This window comes from Ixodes scapularis, unplaced genomic scaffold, assembly GCF_016920785.2.
Source record: "Ixodes scapularis isolate PalLabHiFi unplaced genomic scaffold, ASM1692078v2 PGA_scaffold3__209_contigs__length_174095766, whole genome shotgun sequence".
NCBI lineage: Eukaryota > Metazoa > Arthropoda > Arachnida > Ixodida > Ixodidae > Ixodes > Ixodes scapularis.
Genome location: NW_024609868.1, coordinates 93,648,958 through 93,674,851, shown reverse-complemented (window position 1 = coordinate 93,674,851; position 25,894 = coordinate 93,648,958). Strand labels below are relative to the sequence as shown.

The 25,894-nt window shown below is 46.2% G+C and overlaps 2 protein-coding genes across 4 annotated transcripts in view; one reads left to right on the top strand and one right to left on the bottom strand.

Annotated features, from left to right (window-relative positions):
• The window catches only part of LOC115313163 (zinc finger protein on ecdysone puffs), a 36,515-nt gene extending 24,474 nt beyond the window's left edge, over positions 1 to 12,041 (bottom strand). Inside the window, exons 1-5 of one of the 3 annotated variants that reach the window (XM_029972089.2) lie at positions 11,961 to 12,041; positions 10,822 to 11,038; positions 8,909 to 9,220; positions 4,706 to 4,924; positions 2,494 to 2,559 (exon numbers count right to left, since the gene is read on the bottom strand). In XM_029972089.2, coding sequence (XP_029827949.2) covers positions 2,494 to 2,559; positions 4,706 to 4,924; positions 8,909 to 9,220; positions 10,822 to 11,034 — 810 coding nt within the window. In that variant the 5' untranslated portion in view covers positions 11,035 to 11,038; positions 11,961 to 12,041. Of the gene's footprint in view, positions 1 to 2,493; positions 2,560 to 4,705; positions 4,925 to 8,908; positions 9,221 to 10,821; positions 11,064 to 11,960 lie in introns of those variants that run through there. The other 2 variants (XM_040503252.1, XM_042292553.1) reach the window with 2 other exon arrangements.
• A 172-nt stretch (positions 12,042 to 12,213) lies between these two features.
• Positions 12,214 to 24,966, top strand: LOC8042465 (suppressor APC domain-containing protein 2). Its single transcript, XM_029972084.4, has 6 exons — positions 12,214 to 13,275; positions 15,642 to 15,751; positions 19,476 to 19,622; positions 20,949 to 21,050; positions 21,905 to 22,009; positions 23,822 to 24,966. The coding sequence occupies exons 1-6, from the start codon at positions 12,348 to 12,350 to the stop codon at positions 23,942 to 23,944; spliced, it is 1,515 nt and encodes a 504-aa protein (XP_029827944.2). The 5' UTR covers positions 12,214 to 12,347; the 3' UTR covers positions 23,945 to 24,966.
• The last annotated feature ends 928 nt before the right edge of the window (positions 24,967 to 25,894 follow it).

Below are 25,894 nucleotides of genomic sequence, written 5' to 3'. Positions count from 1 at the left end.
TCCCCGTCTTCGGGTTGCCACGAACATCGCTAGCTATCGCCTCGTTGGTCACTTCCTCGTCGAAATGACAGCAGTGTCGGCTTATAGAAAGTTGTCGAGGTCGACGTTGTCGGGGGCGGCTCCATCGCCTTCAAAGTTAAAGCTCCATCACTCAGGATGAGAAACGCACATTTTAGTTAGGCCTCGAAACGAACTACGCAGCGCGAACGGAGCCAACGGACGAAACGGCGGCGGCTCTAGTGTCTTCTAGTGGCCGTTCTGTACACCACACTCGCCAGATTCGGCCAGTTTCACCTTTTGCGCTTTATCAGGGCCCGTTTCAGCGCATGTGCTTTCCGAAATCTCCTTGGCGACCCAAAAGTTTGTGACGAATTGTCCATGAAACTTTGTTACATCGAAATTTCGGCAAACGGTACTTCGTTACATAGAGGTCAAAAATACATGGCATGCATACACTTGCGGTTAGAAAAAATTATGTACTTCATTACATCGGGGGTTTCGTTACATAGAAGTTTGTTACATCGAGGTTTGACTGTATATTATAATTCAAATAAGTACTTGAAAGTCTCAACATTTTCACGTTGTCTGCAAAATGTCTTCTCTTCTAAAGATTTACAAATAGCTCTTTCCTGTGGGCTTGCTGTACTGCCAAGTGATCACATTAGGAACCGAGTCTTGGACATAGGATACACTGCAAGATGTACCGGGTGTATCGGACAGTCAAAAAAACAGTGTTTTTCTCACCACGAAACTAAACTATGGATTGCCGACCGTTCAGTCTCTGCCCAAGTGTAGAGCTAGCAGTTGGGGCCGATGCCAAAGTGCCAGAACTTGGCGTTATCTAATTCGAAAGTTAATGACATTTTTTCTAACATTTTAATTGGAAAAATGGGGCCAGTTCCTAGTAGCAGACGCTTTTCAACTCCATGTATTCCTAGGCATCGATGTCACCCCCTCCCCCCCTTCCTCGGTGAGGATATCCGAAACTACCTTAAAAATTTTGCATCCCATAACGCCAAGCTTTGAAACTTTACGTTTGGGCAGATAGTGTACAGTGATACATACCGTAAACTTCCGAGCAAGCACCCCCCCCCCACGCAAGTCAAAATTACCTGCAAAGGGGGGTGGGGGGAGGGGGGCTATCCCAAAACAGCACCAAAATTCAAGATGGCGATGACAAAATTCCTCTGCCAGAAAAAAAAAAAGCGCGGTACACATGGATATAATATTTTATTTATTTTTGGGAAGATTTGTCACTGCTGTGCTAATCACTTTCAAAACCACCAAAAGACTCCTCAGAGTCAGTCGCAAGAAAACGTTCGCAGCATCCCACAATGTTTCCCAACTGCATGCTGTTGGCTATTTCGACAGCCTCTTCAGAAAGAAGCCGGTTGCTAACAGCTCATCTTGCACTTCCTTCGCGCTCCAGGTATTCAGAGCGCGTTGTCCATGTATTCACTGAACACCGGAGTGCCATTATTTAGCTTTTGTCGAAGTTTGGCTTTCCCGTAGTTTTTCTGTAGCAAATTGTCAAAATTCTTGTCCCATTCCCGTATCTGGTCGAGCTTGAAGTGTCGAGACATCTGGTGTACATTTCTCCCGTTTTCACGATGTCATTAGACGACTTCAATTTTTTTTGCCACTGTGTAAGAATGCATAGCCGACCTGACACCGCCAAAACAAAGCGACAATGGCACAGGCGACCGGGCGGCAAAGTAGGATTGGATTAGATTGGATTCTTGGACTGGATTTGGCAGGCCAGTGTTGCCTGGGCATAGTGTGTGATAAGGGTGCGGAGCGGGGAGGAGGGTGCTTTCTCGGAATGGCACGGAAATGTGATATTAGCGGTGAAGTAGGGGGGGGGGGGCTCTTGCTTGGGTGGGGGCGCTTACTCTGAGTTTTACAGTAGTTTATTTTTGCAGTGAGACAAATACCATACTCTTTTCTCACAAACACCCGGTACTTGCCATCTCTCTGGTTCAGTTTCTGGCCATTTACATCATGAAACCATATCAGTGGAAAAAGCAACAGCCATGTGCTTAACCTTACCCGGCTGCTGTCAGGTGTTTGACCATACCCCACCAACATGCAGCTTGTATACATCCAATAGAACTTTCACCAAATTACCCGAGCACCGAGGAGAATACTGGGAGCGTACCTACGCGCTCTGCCTGTGTTTGTCTTACCAGTATAAAATATTCGCAACACAAGTTGTTGACGAACGCACGTGCAAAGTTCTATTTGTTTTAGACCGGTTGCGGCCGCAGATGCTAGCACAGTTTGAAACCTTGGTGCTTGGGTGATTTAGCAAAAGGTCAGTTGTAATGTGCAACCTGAGTGCACCTGCCTTTGCTGCATCCGAAATGCCTCGTTTGCGGTTGACCAAAATACACATCCATGAGAGGTGAAAAAATAGGGTGCAAAAACAAGATAAACAGAAAGACACCAACATGGACAAGGGACGACGACTTTTCGACTGTACAGCTTCGTTACCTCTGCCTTCTCTGGACTTGGGCTAGCACCAACGGATACCTCCGTCCCATCTGCTTCTGTCGTTTCCTTCAGAAACGGACAAACGACAATATCCCATAGTGTACAAATCTGTTCATGACAAGCAGTTGTTGCATCACCATTACATAACATCTGTATAACAATGGTAACTTCTACGGTAATTTTGAACTTTTGAAAAAATTATCCTAATTAAGAATGCAAAGAAAGACATCACTGTTTTGACAAGTCCTAGAATCCCATCCTCTATCACATGCTCGTGAGAATGTTTGTCAGCAAATGTGAGCCACATAATATACCCTTGTGTGGCAATGCTTCCATACAACTTGCAAGACTCCCGAAAAAGTTAATTGTACGAGTAATCACGTGCTAAGAGTTCGTAGCAAAAAATTTAACATGCGAAACCAAAACACGCTGTGTAGCAGCGAATTCGCGCAACATACGCATTCCTTTAGGAAATGATGGGATCAAATCTCGCGCAGTAATCTCGCATTAACTACAAGTCTGATATATAACATAGGTAGCCCATAAATTTTCCAATGTTTTTTCTTACAAAAAATAATGGCAGCTTTTTTTTTTGGGGGGGGGGGGGGGTTCATTTATTTGTTTGTTGGCTCCTGCGAGGTCATTCACTGCCACATCGGGAGCAGTTTTGATGCACGGGTGGCATGGGACGCTAAACACACGGTTCGAAAGAGCACTCCAGGGGTAGTAAAATTTTGGTCAAGGCAAGAGCAAGTTCAGAATCGGGCAAAACTTTGGTGAGAATGTCTCGCCAACACAAATAGTGAGAAAGGTGTTGCGACTGGCCCCTGATGTGCTCGTCCTTAATGGGGGGGCCCTGCAATCATATTTAAGCGTCTATTTTTTTTTTTTTTTTTGCGGTCTTTGTGTTTTTTTGGGTTTGGGCAAGCCAGTGGGCACGGAGAGAGTAACTAAATATCAGTGCGTCATATTTTAACCGACAACACAGACTTTCCGCAATGCCAAAAGCGCGCGATATGTGGCAACATCGTGACATTCTTGGTCCTCGCCTTACTACTGGTCAGAGCCGCTAAAATCTTTTTTTTTTACTGTCGAAATACAAAATATAAGTGGCACAAACCGTTTCAAGTATTCACGAAAGTAGTTTTTGTTCACTATTTTAGATCACAAAAGAAACAAACGCAGTTTATGAAGTACGGAAACAATAAATGATCCGTTGAAATACCCGCCACCGAACGGTGGAAAAGGCGGCGCATACTAGAAAGGGGTAGTGGGATCAGGAACAGACGAGCAGCGAGCGTAGAAAAGTCCAGCACGTACACGGCAGTGCTGCGGTCGTATGGGCTCGAGAATCCGACCGGTTCCGAGCCTTCCGAAGGCCTTTGGCAAGGGTTCGGCGGTATGGCAGCGTGAAGTGGCTCCTGTTCTGATCTTTAGCCCATGTTTGCTGTCGTTCGTGGCCAAAGAAGTGTCATGCCGAATTAGTGTTTAATCGCGCAGCAAGCGAGCCGCCCTGGCCGCCCGTTTTATCCACCCTATAGCACATGCTTCAGTGGTGCTCGCTGAGCTCACTACTTCTCCTCTACTTCCCGGCCACTCAAGCCAGGACCAACGACGTCATGAAGGAGGTTATTTCTTGCTAGTTCTTGTAATTTTAATTTGCCTATAACTTTTAAAATACAGCAAAATTTGAGAAAAGTTTCATTGAGGTACTACGTTCAGTGTGCTCAGGTTCGGTGCAAATTAAAAACCAGTCAAAAAATCATTGCAGGGCCCCTTTAACACTCCTTCACCCATCAGTGAAAGTAAGCTTGAGTGCGGCAGCAGAACAACTCGAAATTTGTAAATGAAGCGCGAGTTGTCAACAGCTACGAAAGCGAAATAGCAGATGATCATAAATCCAGCCTCCGTTCCATCTCACTCCGTTGTAATGCGCAGTTCGTAACGGACGATAGACTTTTCTTTCGATTTGATAGGAAACGACCTACGGCCATCTCTCGTTTTATTTCTGTCCAAGAATGGCACTTCGTAGCGGACGAACGTCATTCTTCACTCGCGTTAGCAAACGAACAGTCTACCAACGCCATATTCGCTTGCTCCATGAGAGGGAAGTACGACCTCGCGGGGAATAATATCTAGCCTCAGGAACCGTAGCCACGGAAGCACCCTTCCAACGACATCTCCCCCACATGACGTAAAGAAATTCACTCACGGCACTGGCAGCAGCCTTGACCGGCTCCTTGGCCTTGGGTGCCGCCTCGTCTCCTTCGCCTCCCTCCTCCCTGGCCTGCTCGGCCTCGCCGTCGGCCCCTCCCTCATCATTCACCGCGGCAGAATCGGCTGCCGCCTCGCTCTCCTTGCCTTCCGATTCCTGGCAAGACGGCTCCTCATCTGCTGCGACGCCATCTTTTTCGGCGTCTCCGTTGGTGGCCTAGGAGGAGACCGAAAGGACTCTACGACTGGGGACAAGTCTTTCAAAAATCCCAACAAATGAATGAATGCTCCACCTTGCCTTTGCAACACTTGTCGCATGACATAACACACCTATTCACTTAGGAACCGTAGTAAAAAAAAAGTAGGGCTCCTCGTCGAATGTCACTAATTTCCCTCTTCTTGCAACGAATTAAGAAGATACTGAAATTAAAATTTAAATATACCTTCTCACATTCAGAAACGAGTTAAAGCAAATCGACAAAATCTGCCAATGACAGTCGCAAGCTTTGTATTCTAAACGGATGGCTATGTTTTTCGTTCCAAACAGCAGATTCCAGCTAGCACACGAAGAATAGCCACCAAAGAGCGTGATACGTCTCAGGAGATGCGGCACCTCGAGTGCATTGGTGACGTCACGTTTACCTTCACGGCCAAGGTTACAGAGGCTGGCACGGCTGCGAGCTTCACCACTCGGCGGCATCAACGCATTACGACATGGTCGTTCGAGATGCCTGCTCCCCACAGGTGTTGAATGAGTGCGGGAAAGAAGGGAAGTCTGGTTTGGCAAAGTTGGACGGGGCTCGCACCCACGCAGCTTGCCGTCGTACTCCCGTGGAGCGGCGCCGATTTTGTGGGCAGTTTTGACGCGACGACATTCAGTTTATTCGTTTCAAACAATGTTTCGGCGTCTTTTCGAGCAAAACATTGATGTCTCTGCAGTGTGGCCAGGACGTGGCCGACATTTAGACAGCACCTTATCCGCTCATGTGACGGCCGCACTTCTCATGAACGAGGCCCTTGCATCTACTTTCCTACAAAACGCACGTGCAGCCGATCGTCGCACTCTGCATAAAAAAAACGCAGCTATTAACGAGGTCGAGTAACGCGATCCTTCGTAAGAATGCTATCTGAGCAGATAGCATTTTCGTGCAAAGACGTTATGTCTGTTTCGTAAATCGCCACTATCTTTCTGCCAGTCGCAGTGATTCGCTATACCCATACCCCACGGGAAAGCAGACTCACGGGCTTTGTTCGTGAACAGAGCGGCCATTACTCGAGCAAACACGGTAAAATAGGTGCTAGAATTTCGTTGCAGTAGCCCTTTAAAATATATGTAGGAGGATTTTAGGTTGGCTTTGTTATTTCATGGAAAAGTACACATCTGAAGAGCCAAGATCACTGCTTTTTCTAAAAAGAAATAAACTAAAAAGACTCCTGTATAACTTTTTGAGGCAGCACAGGAATAATGTGCAAAACATCACTTTTTCTTAATGTGATAAGTAGAAAGAGAGCGATAAAGAGAGAGCAACACAGTTGCTCGCCAACCCTCGCATCCTCCATCGTCTGCGATGGCCGGTCCTAAACAGCCGGTCACCGGCACTTTTTTCGGTGCCACAAATGGCACTGCGTGCTCTGCAAAAGGGTTACCAACATGTAGTAATACCACACGTAACAACGACTAGTTTCGACGCTGTTTCCCTGAGCTGACATTTCTGAAATTTCCAGACCAATCAAATATGTCTTTGAGCCATTAAAGTCGAATAATAGTGTGTCCACTGCTTAAGTCCGAGACCTTGAGGGATGCAGTAAACAATACTTATTTGTGTTTCCACTTGACGCCTAATGTTTTCCTGGCCCCTGAACACCACGAGAAAGCTCTACAATGTTCAAGAGGATGGGGGTATGTCTTCCTAAAAAAATATGTTTTCTTTTTTTGCGTTAATTTATAGCAGTGGTCGGCAACCAGCGGCCCGCGGGCCGGATCCGGCCTGCGAGGTAGTATCATACGGCACTCAGCCTCCCGGTAACCCCCCCTTCCCCCCTACGCAGTCAGCTAAAGAAAAAAAAAAAGTTGACTAATTCGCTGCCCGTCTGCGAGCAGACTTTTCCACGAATGAAGTGCATAAAATCCAACTTCTGCTCACGAATGACTGACGAGAACCTCCACAATGTTTTGCGGCTCGCAGTTAGCAGCTTGAATGTGGATGTTCGTAGTTTGGCGACCGCAGTTCAACACCAAAAGTCTCACTGAGAGGAGTCTAGGTTTTCGTGGAAATGTTGTATCTCATGTTGTTTGTCGTGAAATAAAGAAACTGTTCATTTTCGATTTATGTATGTCAATGAAAATTCGTGCAAGTGCTTTTTTTTTTTTAATTTTAACTTTTTTTTTCTTTCTCCTCCCTCTCCCTCCCCTCCCCTCCCCTCCCCCCCTGCTTGCCATCCAACCCGTTCCACCTAGGCATCGCGGCGACTCAGCCCGCTTCGCCAAGAGGTTGCCGACCACTGATTTATAGACATCTTTCTAGACTTGCCGAATGCTCAGTCTCTGCCCAAATCTAGCACTAGCAGTCCGCATGAGATGAAAAACTTTCAGAGCTTGTTGTTGTTTGATTCAAAAGTTATAAACGACTTTCAGAAATTTTTATGGCAAAATGATGGCGGACAAAACCCATTAATACACGGAGGTAAATGGTATCAGCTGCTGGGAGCAGCCCCCCTTTTTGTCCTCTTGAAACTTGAGTGATTGCGTTCAACTTTTAAACGAGCTAATGGTTAGTTCTGAAGCTTCAGCATCTGAACCGGACAACTAGCGCTACATTAGGGACCCTAATGTAAACTGCCTATTGCTGAATGCTCAGACTATTTGAGGCAGAGGCTGAGCATTCAGCAATACAGTTTATTTTTGCAGTGAAAAAAAAAAGTTTATTTATGCACGAAAGAATAAACATACTTGACAGACAACAAGCAATGAACAAGAATGAAAAATAAGGCCCCCTCCAAAAGCATCAAACAAATCACCACACGACAGTAAAGTGAGTTTTTTAATGCCTTTGGAAGGGCGGTTCTTTTTCATTCTCGTTTGTCGCTAGTTGAAACGTCGAGCTCTGTCCTGTCCTGTGTTTATTCCTTCATGCCTAAATTAACCTTACCAACATGCTCGTTTTTTGATAACACCAAGTTTGTAACGGGGTAAAATGACCTCTTCATACATATCTTCCTGGGTCTTGCTAAAGATTTAATCTTTTACCATAAAAGGCTTTACTCATTCATACTCTATTGTTGCAATCCCAATGCACAAGAGATGTGAGGAAAGCTCAAATTCTCTGGCTTTTCAAGGCTCAGTCAAATTCCCTGGCGATTCAAAGTTTTTTGCTCCATCTGTATGTCATGAAAAATTTAGTAATACCTTATAATGGCATTTTTATTCCTATATTTGAATATGGTACTATCAAGGACGAGAGATCCCTTACACTAACAAAAGATGAATCAAAGCTAATAGAGTTGCATTCTTTACACCCGAGACCAAAATTCCAAATGGTTTGCCTTCGCCGTTTAATATCACACTGTGCCAAGGTTCAATTATGGCCCCAGAAAGAGCACATCAAGCCGGTGTAGTGCAACAGGTTGCGTCGACACAGCCACACTTCTATTTCGGGCAAGGTAATAAAGATCTAATCCTCGCCTAATCGACATACTCTAATAAATGGGAACACATTCCATTTGAGTGATGGGCAGCAAAAACCGACACCAACCTGCCTCAAGCAGCATGCACCCAAAGCTTATCTTTGGCAGGATTGCAATCACTCCTGCTCCCTTCGCAAACAAAATTACAAGCCAAACAAAATTACAAGCCCGACAAAAATTTCTTCCCACACAAGCTGCACATGCTCGAGATTGGTTCGCGTTGGTCATCGATGTTTGCCACATTGGTAGACTAAGACATAAGCAAAGCCATGTTGAAGGTACCAGCTCTGCGGTTCGACCCTCGGTTTAGAGCTCGTTCGCACACCTGCATTTGCTTACGACCATGTTCTCGTGATATCTTACGACAAGGGAATGCACTTGCACGCTTTCACCATCTACAAGGCGACCCTCGAACTGGACTTCAATAAAGCGAAGGTTTTTCAGTGTTTACAAGATTAAACCAACATACACTCTCCGAGAAAAGGTAGTTTATAAGATTGCCAAAAGGGACACTCACCGCCTCCGCGGCGTCGTTGGTGGGCTCTGCGGGGTCGTACAGCTCTTCCTCTTCCTCCTCCCGAGGCACGGCTTCTTCCGCCTCGTCACCCTCAACCTTCTGCTTGGCCTTCTCCACCTTCTTGGGCGCCTCCTTCTTGCTCAGGTTGGGTCGCTTGGCCGGTGGCGAGCGGTCGCCGTCTCCGCGGTTAGCGAAGCGCTTCCTGCTTTCTCCGCGGCCGCTGTTCTGCTGGTTCCTGCCGTAGCGGCCATTGTTGTCCCCATAACCGCCGCCACCGCGGTTTCTCTGCTGGCCTCTGTAGCGGTTGTCCGGCTGTCGGAGTCGACACGCTTTAGGAATCTCAAAACGCAAGCTCGTCTGGCGTCGTGGTCTTCCATCGTAACTACCTAGGGTTCCGTGTTTTCGGGGTCTCTTTCTCTCGAGATTCGGGGGTACTTTTTCGGGGCTCGTACTCCCCAACCGATCCGGCGTATGGCAAAAAAGAAAACTTGCGTTCATCAGGGCTCGCGTTTAAAAAGCGGGACATAGGCGTGGGATTCCTCAACCCTTCAGAGAAGGTGGGCACAATGCACGACGCCTGGAAACCGTCCCAATATTGAAAAGAGAAAAGAAGGAGACGAGGGGTGTGGTTTTTAAAGAAAGCAGCAGCATCATGGACAATTCAATAGCGGCTGTACTATGTACGGGTCAACGCAAGATAAAGATATAAAAAAATACTTTCACGTGAAGTTTTTTTAGGATAATTTCAGGTTCTTTTGTTTTCCCAGATTTTGGAAGAACGAACCGGGGCGGGGCAGAGGCAATTTCTGGGGCTTGCCGGTATATACAGAAAACACGGAACCCCAATTATAACGTCGGTTTACCAGCGAAGTGACAAGGAAGCCTCCCAAAGCACCACATCTGGATTTCACTCAGTGCAAAGACAATGAACCGAACGTCTGTATCAGGGTGTGCAAATACTGGCAAAAGTTATCCACATCTGGCTTTCCTAAGCTTGACAGCATATATAGCAAAGGGGAGGTGTGGGAAGAATTCCTACACTACTCGTCGCAAGGATGTGGGACTTGCCAAGAAAACAAGATGCATGAAAAGACAAGTCTCAATACAATTTGAGGAACATTGCTCCAGAATATTCTTCTAATATTGACCCTTCTTCCGGCAGACTAACAAGAACCAAGTTGGGGTTCTTGTCTGAATCAAAGAGTATTTCTTTCGTTGCCACATACTGTGTTCCCTATCGTCTTCTGCACAAAGCAGAAGTCTTTGGCGATATTGAACTTGCAGTCTTGCCATTCTGCACAGCATCGACAGCAAACCAAACTCACTGAGCGTTCTTCTTCAGCCCGATAAAACAAATCCAACTGAAACGGAGAGAAACTAAATTCCCCACAATCGAAAAATTTTTTTTCTTCTTTTTTTGCAATGAAATGGCTGGGTACGCATAAGGCCATTTATTGTTTCCAGAGTTAGACGGCACCTAGAAATGACAGGTGCACGGACAGACAGAACCAGAGAACTTCCGTGTTAATCAGTTCATACCCGATTACAAGTAGCACCGAAGGTCTCAAAGTGGTGATCCGCGAGCATCTCGTGGCAACGTGCCCAAAAAAACCAGACGGGGCAATGAGTGTCTGCCGTCGACAAAAAAGCAAAAGTGCCTCGATGCCGTAAAGGCCCAAGCTTCCTTCGTCGAGAGGTTGCGTCGTCCGCCGGGGGACGGATTTGTTAACCGTGCCCTTCGGTTCCAAGGCTCAGCGGGGAGGGAGGCTACGTGTCCCCAAGCTTACTTCAGCCGAGCGGGGGCGCACAAGGACGACGCTTAGCGCACGTACAAAGCGGCACAGTCACGAGAGGGCGGGGGGCGCACCACCACGCCATACTGGGCAAACAACAAGGCCGAGAATGCAGCTCACCTGGTCGTAGTAGCGTCTAAAGTTTGAACGAGAGGAAACGTTGCCTCCGAACCTCATCATGTCGGGGGACATCATGTTCCCGCCGCCCATGAAGGGGAGGTTAGCCTGGCCCCACACGGGGCTAACATTCATCATCGGACTGAACTGCTGGCCGAGACCAAACGGCGGCACCCCGTTCTGCCAGGGGCTATCGGGCGCCGACCTCCGTGACATGATACTGCAAGCAGAAGGTGGTAGGGTGGTCCCGGGTCAAGCGCCGCTCCGCACAGGAGGACCTCTCCGAGCGGGGACAAAGAGAAAGAGAGGTCAGGCGGGAGACGCTCTTCCGAGGGTGGCATCGTCCCGTCGGAAGTGCTTTGCAGCAAACAACGCAGGCAGGCTATCGCTACGTGCAACAAAGACACAAATAACGTTGCAGGATCTGAGCTACGGACGACAAAATGCGGAGCCACTGAAATGATTCGTTTGTGTAGCCCTTCAAAAGCCGAGTTTTTTTTTTTTTTTTATATTATTTGTTGCTTGGCATACTTTTTTTTTTTTTTTCTTTTTATAAACACTACCGAAATGGACACCACACACTGCTTCCCCGAGCCCTGCATGTTGTCTTCCTGAACATCAACAGAGGCTCCGTTGTGAAACGCGAATCCGCGCGCACACAATTTTGGGCCTAGAATGCGTGTCGGGGCCTCCTTGTGCGGGTTGAGCGAGCATTTTAGCGGAGTTCAGCCGCATGATCTTAAACAGAAGTCGTAAAGTGACGTGTACACAGTCCGCTGTTCGTTGCCGGCGTGGCCAACGAGAAGAACACGGACAACTGCGGTAGTACACGTCCGCGCGAAGTGGAAAGTTCGAGAGCGATACCTTTCCAGGTTTTCTAAGTTAGATGTTTGTCTGGATCTGGTTGCTCTTGTCCGACGCTCAGAAATCTCTTGTCAATTCGTAAAATGTTCATCATGCACAAGCGGTGAATCGTCTTGGCACAATGAATTAAGCCTAACAAACTACCTTTCGTTTCTTTGAAATTGCTCTTAACGAGTGTCATACAGCAATTCCTCCTTTTTTTGTGTGTGTGTGTGAATAATGATTACTACGTGTATATGCAAGAATAAGAAAATTAACATCCTGAACAAAATGTTTACCAATTTCCTGCGACGTAACTTCACAGCGTTCCAAAGCAAGCTAGACACCGGCGTTGCACACGGCACCAACACCGCCAACACCAACTGACAACAAATAAAATAAAAAAAATACTTGCTTTCAAGAATTATAATTCAAAATAATCACTGCACAATGATAAATTTCAGAAAAAAGAGACGACGTAGCAAATATATTAGCCTAATTTATATTTATATTTTTACAACTCAAGCGTTTTACAGGTTGCCCGCTAGGCGGAGGAGCGTTCCGAAGAGCGCCAATCGGACCAATAAACGTGCTCTGTGCAGATTGAGTAACGAATCCGCGCAACAACATCAACAACTCGGAACGATCAATTTTTGTCAACACCCACCCTCCGATTCCTCGAAAACATGACCAGTGTGACCCAGCGACATATCAAGCCATCGCTAGACGACCTTCCGAAGCGCTTCGTGACCGCCATGAAGACCCTTTTCGACATCATGGACGATCAGAAGACGGGCCAGATCAACTTCAAGGATATCGAAGCGCGCTGGGCAGGCAGCGGTCGCGACGGGCACGGCAGCATAGCAGTGCCCAACGGCCTGATCGAGTCCCTGCAGAAGGTGACACCTCCGAACGGCATGCTCACGTTCGAGCGCTTCTGCGCGGGCCTGAAGATCTGTTTGCTCCGCCACCGCGTCTCCCACAACCGGCAGCCGTCGCACGCGATCGTGCAGCGTCACCGGAGCACCGCCAGCCTCGCCGCGCAACCGCCTCTGGGTCAGGTCAGCGAACCACCGGCGAGAGGACGGCCTTCATCCGTGCCGTTGCCCGATCGTGCCGAGAGGTCAAACGGGCACGGAAGCAACCTAACGGTCCCCAAGCCCTCGGCGATCGCCAAGCTCTACGGCGGCTCAGACCGGTCCCTGGACAAGCTCGCGCCGGCTGGAGGGCGACCCGCCGCCAACACGGCCACGGTGCGTCCCAACAACGCAGTCACGGCGCAGCAGCGCTCTGTCAGCGTGCCGCACCTGCAGTCGGGGGCAGGAGGCGAGCAGCACGCCGCCAAGTCAGACCCGGGTAGGCGGATTCCGGCCGCGAGGGAGCTTCCGGGCAAGCTGAGGGGCTATCGCAGCGACAACAGGCTGCACCACGGACCACAGGGCTCGTCCGGTTCGGAGTCGGGGATCCTCCGTTTCAGCCGGGTACGCAGCAAGACTCCGGACCCCGGCAGCGTGGAGCTGGCTAAAGGGGTTCCGTCGGCCGGGCCTAACAGGAGGAGCACCGAAGCTCACAAGGAGAACCGCAACCCGCAGCAGAGGCCGCCCGACGACCCCGGTGAGACGCGCAGTCTTCTCCCCCTTTGAACAGGGTCACAGCCCAATGACTGTCACGGAAGGAGGTGGCGCCACTTTTGCCCTGGTTCTCCTATCACTCTTACCTTGCTGATCACTGTGTGCTGTGTGATACGTACACAGTCCCACAAAAAAATCATTGCCACGATGCAGCAGCAGTCCGGACACGGCTGTCGCTGCAAGGCCCCGGCGACAGTCTACAGGATTCACAAAAGTTGGCCAGAGATCGATCAGCCTGTTGACTCTCTTACTGTGCTCTGTTCGATTCCCAACGAGCTTGAAAACTGTGCTTTTGTCATTCTTCTTGCTTCACCTGATAATGCGTTTCTTAACACGATATGTGTTTAAGGGCCGCGTTTCTTGCAAAACACGTTACGCTTGGGTGTCATAAGAGAATGTAACATGCATGCCAAGGCGACATAAAGGTTACATAGCCCTATAGTGGGCAGTGTATAAGCATATGAAGACATGTTTAGTAATAATTAATCATAGATAGTCGTAATTAAGCATATTTAATCCCAATTGACGAGATCTACCAAACGGAGCAACGGGAATTGAACCAGATCATCTGATTCGCACCCCACTGGCTTTGCCCGATGCTACAAGGAGGAAGCGAAAGGGAGCACAAGCAGCCAGTTTAAGCACAACTCACGGGAGCCTGCAGTACTAGGCAACCTTTGTTGCACGCGGCTGGCTTCTGTGTGATAAAGTGTAGCTCCCTTTGTGATCTCACTTCATGGGGCAGATCATAAGTTCATAATGCACCAACGGATTGCGCAGCGGACATAAGATATCTGAACTTCGCACGGTAGCCATTTGATAGTGTAGCATGTTGTACAGACATAATCGTCCTGAGATGTGTCGATCAAAATTATTTTAGTTACCACACAGGGCTCCTCATAATGCAAGAACACAAAGAACTTCAGGTGCTACAGGCACCCTGCGAAAGATGGGATCCATAAATAATTAAAAAATACTCCTTTCAAACTGCTCCTGAATTAATCTTAACCTGTCTTGATCATTCTGATAAACCCAGGGGGCACATGAGTGTGTCGTACATGCAACAGATACAAAAACGCCCAAAGCCCCCGTAATCAAGCCAAGCAAATACTAACACACACATAATGCACGCACAAGTTCTGTCTCCCCCAATTTATCAAAATGATCGAGACAAGTTTAGATTTTTTTCTTATCTGGTTCGCTTTTTAGCCATGGGTAAAGTGACCATAATCCTCGGGCCTCGAAGCGGGACATGTATCGAAGGAGGGGGGTTGTATTTTAAGATTTTCAGACTTGAAATTTAGGTGATTAAAGGGGCGGTGCAACGATTTTATGATTAAAAGAATTTGCATCTCGTCATTTTTAAGTTGTTTATCGTGTCCCAGAGGATAGAGAAAACACCTCCTTCATTAAAAATGTCGCGATTTCGCTGCATAATCGCAAAGCAAAAGTCGAGCTTCTTCCCCCACCTGCAGCCCCAAGTGGCAGCCGAAGGAACTACGGCGGAAAGATTACGTGACCTCGCTCGGCTCTAAGCTGCAGCATAGCGCCTGCTAATGTACGCAGAGAGAGGGAGGGGAAGCGTTCTCCGAGATAGCACACGGGAAGCTACACGGCACTCCGAATGACGTCACTGGGAGTGCGACCAGGTGTGACCCTGAAGGCTGGGAGTGAGTTGAGGGGTGCCCGAAATGCCAATCTTTATCTTTTTTTTACGCACCAACTAGGACACGCAGGCGAAATCGGTTTTCTGTTCTTTACTTCTGAAGTGTCAGGGGGTAACTTCCAGAAATCTTTGACCGAAGTCCGAAAATCGTTGCACCGCCCCTTTAATCTCTCCTTATTTATTATTTTGTATACACCGTCCGCATTTCTTTTCCTTGAAGTTTGCATATTGTTTGGCTTGCACATGTAATACATTTGATTGAAATATTCCTTTAGTATTAATGTATTTATTATTGTAGATACTATGTTCATAGTACTGCTTACGTGCCAGAAGCAAATTAACCTTCAGCATCAGCACCCTCTCCTGATGCATCTTTTCGTTTAATCCCATCTTTTATCTCTTTGGGGTTTGAGGAAGGCAAACCGGGAAAAAACACCTTCCCACATGCACGCTGGCGGGACCGCGGACGGAAAAGTGGGCCCTGTCCCGTTTACATTGGGACACCCAGTCAGTTTAGCCATGGGGCTGCTGTCATCAGTCTTTCCATTCTGTGTCCAGATCGACGAGTTCTTTAGTACTTACTATCTGGGCACTGCAAAAGCTGTGCTCTCAGTGCAGCTCTTGCTTTTCATAGAGGCAAAGTCCTGCCTGCCCGCATTGTTTGACTTTCTGACCACATGCAGCTAAAGCCGGAGAAGTCCCAGCCAGCGTGAGTGCCGTTCCAGAGCGCAAGTTTCCGAAAAAGAAGGAACCCCGTCGACACACCTTGGGCCATGGCATCGAGTACAGCATGGTAAGCGAGTGATTCGCCGCTTTATTACTTTGGAAAAGGCAATTGCTATTTTGACGTCCACCATCAAAATAACTTCAATCATTATTTTGACATTCCTGACGTCAATTTCATTTCACAATTATTTTAATGTCCCATGTCAAACTAACGACTCATTATCGTGACGTCTTTCGTCAGAATAGTCGCTATGTTATTTTGACTTTTCCCGTCAACGTCAAGTGGGGTAGCTGTTTGCTCCTCATTTGGTTGGGGAAGCAGTTTTCGGTGTTGTGTTGACAGAGTCGCATGTCGCTGTGTCTCATGCCTAAGAAGCTTTGGTCCTACTTGACACTGGAAACGTCTCATTCAACGAGTGTGTGCTCAACAGTTGGAATGATTCCTTTTGGGCGGGACATTGCCCAGCGACGACACTGTCTCTCAAGTCTTTTCGGTCTGACGTAAAATTTTGAACAATGGCAAGCTGGACATCCCTTGATTATTTGTCTGCACTTGAATGGAAGCTGAAACACTTCTTTTGAAAACCGAAATAGAGGTTGAGTCCAGTGCAGTTTTATCCCTTGAATCTGAATATCACGTTCGTTTTCCCCAAAGATGTAACTAAACGCGAGAAAACATGAAAAACCTCCGACCATTCGTGACGTTGTAAGAGGATCTTTCAGCCGCCAAGCGCGCGTCGCTGGAAGGTGCCACCTGCAGTCAGAAGCTTGCCAGGTATATTCCCGCGCGTTGGTACTGGTCGTGGCACCTTTTTTTGTCCCCTTTAAATAAGCACCTTTTAAATATAGTGAGATTGCACGTGCATAGCTTTGATAATCGCTGATGATGCGTGAGAGCGGAGATTCCGCAAAATCCTTTTGTGACGTCACGCTCCGGGAAGGAGGGCCTATGACATTACTTTAAAAATGATTTTCTGCAGCCTCATTGCACCAAATTAAAAGATAATTTTGATATTCAAGATCCTGGAGGTCAAATAAAGGTGATTTAAGTGTGTTTTCTTGAATACAACACCGCTTCAGAATTCTCTTTGACAAATGTAAGTGCACATACTACGTACCGCTGAGAGTTTTAAAGGTTTTTTGTACCTCCACGCTTGCGCGTTCATCCGAGCACGCCTTCGAACGGTTTTGAAGTCTCGCTTTGCTTCTGGTGCGTTGAATCATTAAGATTTTTTTCTTCATGTATGACGAGTTTGGAGTAGCGACTAAACGATTGGGGCATTAAAGTGTTGTGAGCACAAACATTGCCTCTTTGATGTTTCTTGACCAGTGCAATCGAACGACAAAGCTTCCAAGGCACCGAGCAAAACATCATCTCCCAATTTGCACCGCGGTCCAACACCAAATGTGCAATCAGCTGCAATTTTTATGACCCCGATTTTTTTAAGAGATTCAGAACTGCTTTCACCTGTCATAAATAATGTAAAATAATTCAATAATGCGTTGGCTGACGTTTATCACAGTACTACCAAATTAAACATTATGCACGGCGTGATAGCCGATTTGTATTTTTAAGATTTCTTAGATTCCCGATCACCTAAAAGAATCTGATTTTAAAATCTGCAGTTGATTGCATGACACTCGTTGGAAAAATGCTTGATGCCGACTGCGAGCAAGGTGATAACTTTTTATCTACATTTTCTATCACTTCCAGTCCGAAGCTCCCAAGTCAAAACTTTAGTCAGTTTGTGGTGGCAAGTTTGACGGGAGATGTCAAAATAACACGATAAATATTTTAATGTGAGAAATATTTTCACGTCTTTAGGAAGTGGCATCATGGACGTCAAAATAATGGTCAAATTATTTTGACAGTGGCAGTCGAAGTAGTCAGTGCCTTTGCAAAATAAGTGCAGCAAACGGCTTTCTTGAAGGGTGCCAAAGGCCAAAAAGACCCACTAAAACAATGGACAAACACCTTGGTCTTGAATCACACCACGAATCTGTACCAACTTGCCTGCCTTATATTACTCTCGCTTCAACAAGTTAAAAATAGTAGTGAAAAATGTTTCTTGGAGTGCAGAGGTTACTACAGTGCAAATCCTCCATCGCTCGTGTTGACAACAGATACTGTGCTTGGTCTAAAGCTAGCACATAAGCCAAGTGATAAGCGGCTTTCTTAATTTGTTTGCACTTCAGAATAACAGTAAACCCTTTACGATTAGTAGTATTGTTGCCTTCTGTTCACTCTGTCCCGTGAACGTAACTTGGGGTGCAAGCACATGGCAGGAACACCTAGAGTCGATTTCCATGCTCTTTGTCCAAAGACTTGGATCGACATCTGTGCTCTTTGTTTGGGGAGAGTTTTAGAAAGAAACTTGCTTGTAGCGTGCACAGTTCTTGTCCACAACTCTTTCGTATGTATAAACAAACTCTCGTTGATCTCACAGTCATTCGCCTGGCATTTCCAGTTTACAAACATAATTTCAAGTGCCGATTTTCCTACATGTAAGATGTGTTCGTCAGTTGAGAGTTAGTCTATCCAGTTACGCCTTCTTTTTTGTGGCAACGGTATAGGGGAGTGCATACTATTTCTTTGTTGTTAATACCACTGCTAGGTGAGACAGAGCCTAATCCAGAAGGTGTCCTCAAAACACATGGGGTTGAGAAACACTGATTTAGTCTTTTGTTTCACCATCAATCTACCAAAATACTCATAGTGAGCTTACACTTCCCTGTGTTGTTAAAAAAATAACAGAAACAAGAGATTCTATATGTACAATGCACATTCTGTGTGCTTTGGGAGCATGAAATCTCCTATGGGAGTGGTTTGTGTTTTCTAGACCCAAAACATATGAATAGTAGGGGTGTGCTAATAGTGGTCTGAATCTGGTAGCATTGTGCCATTCGCAACCTTCACGGCACAGAGCAAAGCCACAACATACTGGTTCTGTTTGCAGTTCTGAAGCCTGAGGTGACACTTGCCTATAGCTGCTTTATTCTCTTTATGGAAGTTCTCTGGGTAGAAATGGTGAACTTTCACCACTTTAAAACCCCATCCTGTTCCTCCTTTCTTTTTTTTGTTCCTCGGTCTCGGGTTTTCAAAACGCTGAAATCCTCTGGTCTTTATTTTATTGTTTAATGGTTCGAGCCATCTTCCCTTCAGCAGTACAGTCTCGCACTATAGGAAAGGCCCATTCGCCGATGCAGTATATGCAGCTGTGCTAAGCAGTAGAGACACTTTATTTTGAGAGAGGGGATAAATATATAAAGGGCACCTTGTTTTAGGATGAAGGCACTTACATTAAGAAAAATAACAGAACGAAGGTTAATTTATTTTCTTATTCCAAGCAGTGTGGGTCTGTCAAAAACATATTCTGCACAGCCTCCCAAACCTGCCCTGTCGACCGGGTCTTTCATATCGTTGGAGGCCGTAAACAGCGCAACACTGTTAGCACGAGCAGGCAATTGGCGGGACTTCTCTCTCTTCTCTTAGAATTATAGGGCTATCATCAAAACTACTAGTGTGGTGCGCAGTGCTCACTAGGGACGCTAATCTAAGTGTTAAAACCTGATGCCCCTTATTAGCCTTTCAGGGTAAAAAACGAAAATGTACTGATGTCGTGTTCATGCTAACAGTGTCGCATAGTGTGCGTGGCTGACCCCCAGAAGCAGCAAGCACCAGCTTAACCCTTGAAGTTACTTCTTAGGCGAAGTTAGGAAGGTGCTTCGACGTGGTGCGCCCATGTTCTCTTTAGAGGACATTTCCCAGTTGCTTTGTCTGTCTGTTCCAGCTGCGGCGCATGAAGCAACTGGAGCAGGAGAAGAACTGCCTGCAGCAGGGCCTGAGTGCCGTCGAGCGGGCCAGGGAGTGGTACCAGCAGCGTATCGGCTCTGTCCAGGACAAGATGCTGCAAGCCGGAAAGTGCCACACTGCACCCGTAAGCCGGCCAAAGCGTTTCTGCCAGCTTGGCCGCCCCCTCTCTGTCACTCCTCAAGCCCCTCGTTGGCTCAAAGCTTAAACCCTCGGACCTTTTTGTGTTTCTTCGTCCTTCTGCTTTTTGTTAATTGGCATCTAGCAATTAGTTATATTCGCTGTTTGCTGGCTGTCACAGGGGTCTGTCTTCCTGCATTCTGCCATGTTGTACCCTCTACCTTTCTGAAAGATGCATCCATCTCTCTCGAAGCTAATTATGTCAAAGAACACGAAGCTGTCTTTCTTAAGATAATTGCTCCTTTCATTTTTTTTTTCTTTTCATTCTTTTCTTTTTCCCCATCTTTTGAAGCCTATTGCCTTCTGTGCACTCTCCCTCTAGTCCGCCCTCCGTTCCCTGTCCCACTGCAGCATTTTTTTCATCCTAAGTCTGGGTCCTTGTCGCCAAGTGCCTTTACAAACGTTTACATTTCTTTTACATGCACGGCTGCTTTTCAGTGACCGTCTGATACTAAGCAAGCCGTTGGTGGGTCAGTTACGGCCTTAACAATTTTTCGGCGGGCAGCCTCGATACAATGCCTATCCAGTCGAAAGATATTATTTCTTCTACTGCTCTTTACTAACATATGACCGCAAGGTTGTTTTTGGGCACAGAAAAAATAAAGCTGTTTATTATTATTAGTATTATTATAGCTGCTCGGCACATAATAGAACACAGAGCTCAAATGCACTCGATTGCATAATTGTTATTTATTTGCATCGTGTGTTGCAATGTCAAAAATTTGATTGTGCCCTTATATTTTTGGCACCAAAAACTAAATCCTACGACACCTTTCAAGAGAAGGTGGTAGTATGTGTAAATAAATAAATAAAAAAACATCTGGCCTAATTGTTTAAATAGCATCTGTCTTCGTAAATATGTTCGTCAGTAAGCTTTTTCCGGCAAGTTTATGTTGCTGTACGTATAGCAGGCACGTGGATAGGGGGGAGGGCCCATGGGGCCTGCCCCCCTCCCCCCCTTCCCCGAAATCTTCCATTTTGCTGGAACCTCCTCTTCCCCCTCCCCCTCATATAGCATTTTGTCATAGGCGGCCCCCCCCCCCCCCCCTCCGCCCCACCCTGAATCAAAATCCTGGCTACGTGCCTGACGTAATGTATAGAGATTTCACAACACCTACAGTAGTTCTGATGACAGTATTTTGGCCGCGCATACAAAATGCCAGAAGCTGGCAGTAGTGCAGTCAGACTGCTTTGTTTCGAACTGCTCTATCTACCCTCACGGATGTGGCTCACAGTGCAGAGGCATCAGTGCATTTCTCTGCATTTGTTGCAGGAGTACTCCATGGACGCCCAGGATGAGCGCCTCCGGTTCCAGATGGCCCGGATCTTGGACGTTAACCAGCACCTGAACGCACTCATAGACAGCTCGGAGAAGGTAGTTGGGGCAAATTGCACACTCACTCGTACATACGAGTGTGTACAGTTGGTCCACGTTTTTCCAAAGCCTCCTCCTTTTCTCGGAAAAGAGCCACGTATTGTAAAACATTGAGCAGGCGTCTTTGCCACGATGACTGCCCATTACCTGCTTTTGAAACCTTTGAAACCTTAGTTATAAATTATAATGTCAACCTTCAAAAATTGTAGAGCCCTTACACTTCACTTGAAGATGGAGGACCAGCGAAGCTGTTACCTTTACAACATCTAGGACGATGCCTAGAGGATGACGTCAAGGACAACTTTTAGGACGACCTCGAGGACGATGTCTGTTACAACGTCTAGGATGACCTCAAGAACGACGTCTGGGACGACCTCGAGGACGACGTCTAGGATGACCTTGAGGACGATGCTTAGGACGACCTCAAGGACGACCCGAAGGACGATGCCTAGAGATGATAACAAGGGGTTTGGATCTCACTATCTAATAATGCCAAGGAAGGCTGACTTGTGCTGGTTGCCCCCTCTTTTTTTATTTAATGTACTCATACTTGACCCCTCTTTTTGTTTTTATTTATTCTTACTTGCTACGACCAATGGTGAGTTTTCTGTCGACATGTGAGGACGCATTTTTTTCCCAGACCCTAGCGTGTAACAGCTTCGCTGTAATAATTTCTTCTGCTGGTACTTCATTTCATCACAAACATTTTCTCTCTTCTGAAATATAGTGCCATACTGTAGCCAAGGCCTTAGAGCAGAGAGTCATATGGGTCAGTGCTTGGCAAACTTTACCTCCTCTGTTACACCTTTTGGCACACCTTGTAGTGCTATAACTATCCAATGCTTTCCTCTCAGGGATTCCCGATGCACATGAACCTGGCAGTTCAGCCGCCTCCGTACGTGCTTCACCAGAACTCCATAGTGCAGAGACTTAAAGAGCAGAACCACTTGCTGACGGAGGTAAGGGACTCGTCTCTAACAACAGACTGTTGAAGAGGCAGAACCTATTTGGAGAAAAAAAAGCCAGAGGCTGTTTCAGGACCTTCTGCAGCGTCTATTAGGTCACTCAAAAAGCAAATGCAGTGGAATCTCGTTGATACAATCTCTAGTTATATGTTTTTCTTTTCATTCCCGGCCAATGTCCTGTAGAAGCAGCATATTTTGATGTGGAAATTACGATCATGTTTTTGCTTGAAATTAGAAACTATGACTGCAGAAGGGGGCTTCGACGGGTGTTTAAGAACATATATCTTTATATTTCAGTCTACTATCCCAAATCACATTGCAACAAGCCACAAACGACCTGCTGCGAGGCCTCGGTAGCCAAGGCTAAAGTTACGTCGGGGTCAGCCACTGCGTGACTTGGAATCGCGCAACGACCAATGCTGTGACCCAATGATCGGCCATGACTACCACGGTCAACTACCTTTACGCCTCTGTAACTGAAGAAAAAAATATTAGCACAATACAAACAAAAATACAACTTTGAGCTAATATTTAAATAAATATATGTGGGCCGATCTGGGAAGCAGTGCATTGCCTCTGGGATCGGAGCAAGTTTTTCACCGTGTATGCATATTTTATGACCTTTTAGAACTCATTTTGGATAATACAATAATCGGATAATACATTTTATTTTTCGGTTCCTGTGAAAAATGTATCTACGAGATTCCACTGTTCTCATAATATGACTATAAGCAGCACAGCAAGCAAGTTTTATTTACTTCTCGTGGAGAGTTATAGTGTTGTCATGGTGCTGAACACTTATCAGAGGATTAGGGGATGGAGACAAAAGCCATGGTGTCTACACACCGTGTATACGCCGATCAGAGTGAGCAAGTTTGTCTTCCTTTTGCACAGAGGGAGCAGTGGCGAACTCCGGCGTTGTCTGCTAGTTGTAGCAATGGTTGCCTTGTTTTTCTAGCACTTTCAAAAATCCACCGGTTCTTTATGAACGAGGACTTGGCCTTCGAGAAAGAGAAGCTGAAATATTTATAAGGGTACATAATTTTAGAGCGCAGCTCTTAGGCGCCCGTTTCTGGCCTGAGCGGCGGCGCCGTCAGCGTGTCCGCGCGTTGCATTATGGGACATTTCCCATCATGACATCACATGTGACGTCACAAGGGTCACGAGTGACATCACTTGTAACCGCCCATTGCATTACGGCATGTTTCCTATAATGACGTCACGAAGGCCACTTGTGAAAGTCACGACGAAGGTTCCAACCTTCACAGCGAAGGTCATGTGAAGGCCACAATTTTCACAGTGAAGCTCACGACCTTCACGATTGTCACGAGTGACTCACGGGGGGGGGGGATGAAGGAGGAGGAGAGGGTATGTAGGAGGAGGAGCATACCCTCCTCTCTATACCATCCCCTCCTCCTCCTCAAGAGCTGTGCTCTAATTCGGCATTGCAGGGAGTTGTAAACATCTCATTTTTTTTTAGCTAACAACTATTGGACACGTTACATTGACCAAAAGGTTCACGGTCAAAGATGTTTGCTACCCACCGAAGGGAATAGCATCTGCAGGGGCAGAGCTTCGTCACCGAGATGATCACTCCCTCTCTCCCTTTTGCGACTTCTTTCTGGGAACTCTCCTTGCTGTTTTATACCTCTGCTCTCGCGTATGAAGGGACATGTTTTGGTGGCCTTGCTTGCCATGTAGAATGTAAACTACTATTTTGGATGACTTCGGACAAGGGTGTGAAATTTTTTAAAATCGTCTCTAGTCCCAGCATAGTTGTGAGCCGGTTGTGTTGCTTTCTTTCAGGAGGTGAGCAGGAAGAGCGAAGTGATTGCGCAGCTCGAGAGGGAGAAGGCGACGCTGATACGGGAGCTCTTCCAAGCGCGGTCACAGGGCAAGGGCCACGTGGACGAGACAACACTCATGTGAAGGCCTCAAGACACCCACCAGGGGTGCCTCTGAAGCACTCTTTTTGGTCGGTGCACAACGGAGGTTTATTTTTGTTGAAGTTGAGATGGCACACAAAAGGACGAGTGCAGTCTGTGCCACTTCAACCTGTGCCATGTGCAAGACAATCAGGGTGATGAGCTTGAAAAGGGTGCTGACCAAACTAAGTGCTCTTGAAGTCTATACTACAGGGATACGTCTTTAGAGATAAATATATACTATATATATATGCATTTTGCATTTTGTGCTTGGAAATCCTCTATGCATGTTGTAGTATATGGACATTAGAGATTACTCTAGAGTATTATAAAAAATATTTCTTGACGTGAAACCTCAAACTCCGAATGCCATATGGATCTGTAATGCTTAGTGACAATGTAGGGTTCTCAACTTGGTCAATACTTATATCCTGAGTCAGTTTGCTGCCCTGATGTATCATAGTCTGGTTTCTTGCTCAAAATTAAACTTTCCAGTGGTTCCTAAGGGTTTGCAAGTTGTTCACGTGATATACGTACGAAACATTGAACTTGTCAGAAAGGCAGCTAGTGTTGATCGTTAAATTGTGGACGTGCTCCTAGAGTTCAAACATCTGATCTTGCAAAAATTTGGACAGCAGCAGCATTAGTGGCAGATTGGCAGGGAACTAACTATGTATACTAGTAAATGCAGTCACCCCGAGAACTGTCATATTATATCGGTTTTGAAAAATGACGATGGTAGCATGCACGTCATATGAGCATTCATGCATGAACTTGTTATACTATGTCACTGTGTTTTGTCATATGAACATGCTACACTATGTCACCATGTTTTGTTCTATCCCGAAATTTCAACATTTGCCAAATCTCACTTTTTATGCAATTTCTTTGTTTTGTGCGACTTGAAAATGCCTTTCTACAGCATGCTAGTGGGGTCCATATCACAAGAGCGAATGACATTTTAGCGAACGGCGACATTTGAGCGAATGGTCGTTTTAGCGAATAACGGGGGCGCGCGTTAACCCATCCGTCGAGCTGCGCTTTTGCGCCGCTTCGCGGCGACAGTCTGCGGCAACTCATTACAAAAATATGAATTCACTTGGCCCACCCGGAAACGCCGCTTCGCGGCGTCTGACTATTCGCTAAAGTGTCGTTCGATGAAACGTGGGCGTTCGCTAAAACGTCATTCGATCAAGTGAGTGCCTCCCATGCTAGTGTGCTTGTGAGGTGTCTACTGCTTACGACATAAAAGTGCCTTATATACATGTCGGTCAAACGAAATATGTTTTGAACTGCGTTTTGGTTCAAGTGATGTGCCACCGAAGAAGCAAATTATGTCTTTCTTCCATTACCACCTCAAAGCTAGTTTCAACCTTGAGCCAGTGGTAATTTGACTGGAAATATTTTCACAGTATCTGCCACATGGAAATTTTTTCATCTTTAATTGGTATGGACTGTCATGTCCGAGCGTAAGGCGAAATTTTAGTGCAATTTATTTGAGAGCGCATGTTACGCATTTCCGGCAGAGTTTTGTCAAAAGTTATTAGACATTCGAGCATGTTCAATCATGCCGAGTGCTGTGCATCACGCCCAGTGCATTGCCAGAATGATAATGGAGCTGCAATCATAAAAAGCTATCACCACTTTTTTAAGTGCTAGAGCTTCCAATATTTTCCACATTTTTTCCATACAAAAAAAAAGTTGGGAGTGTTTATTTCTAAAATCTTTTCCCAATAAATATATATATATATTTAAATTTTTGACTATCTGTATAGTATGCTTCTTTCCAAAATGGTTTACAATTGACAGATTATACCAGGAAGAGTGCAGTTATCGAACCATGCACCATCTTTATTCTTGTATGAAAAGGATCCTAGATTCAGAAAATAATTGACAGCTACTCACTTATTGGCTGACATCTCATTGTTTTATTTGTCATCTCGTTTCCTGTTGA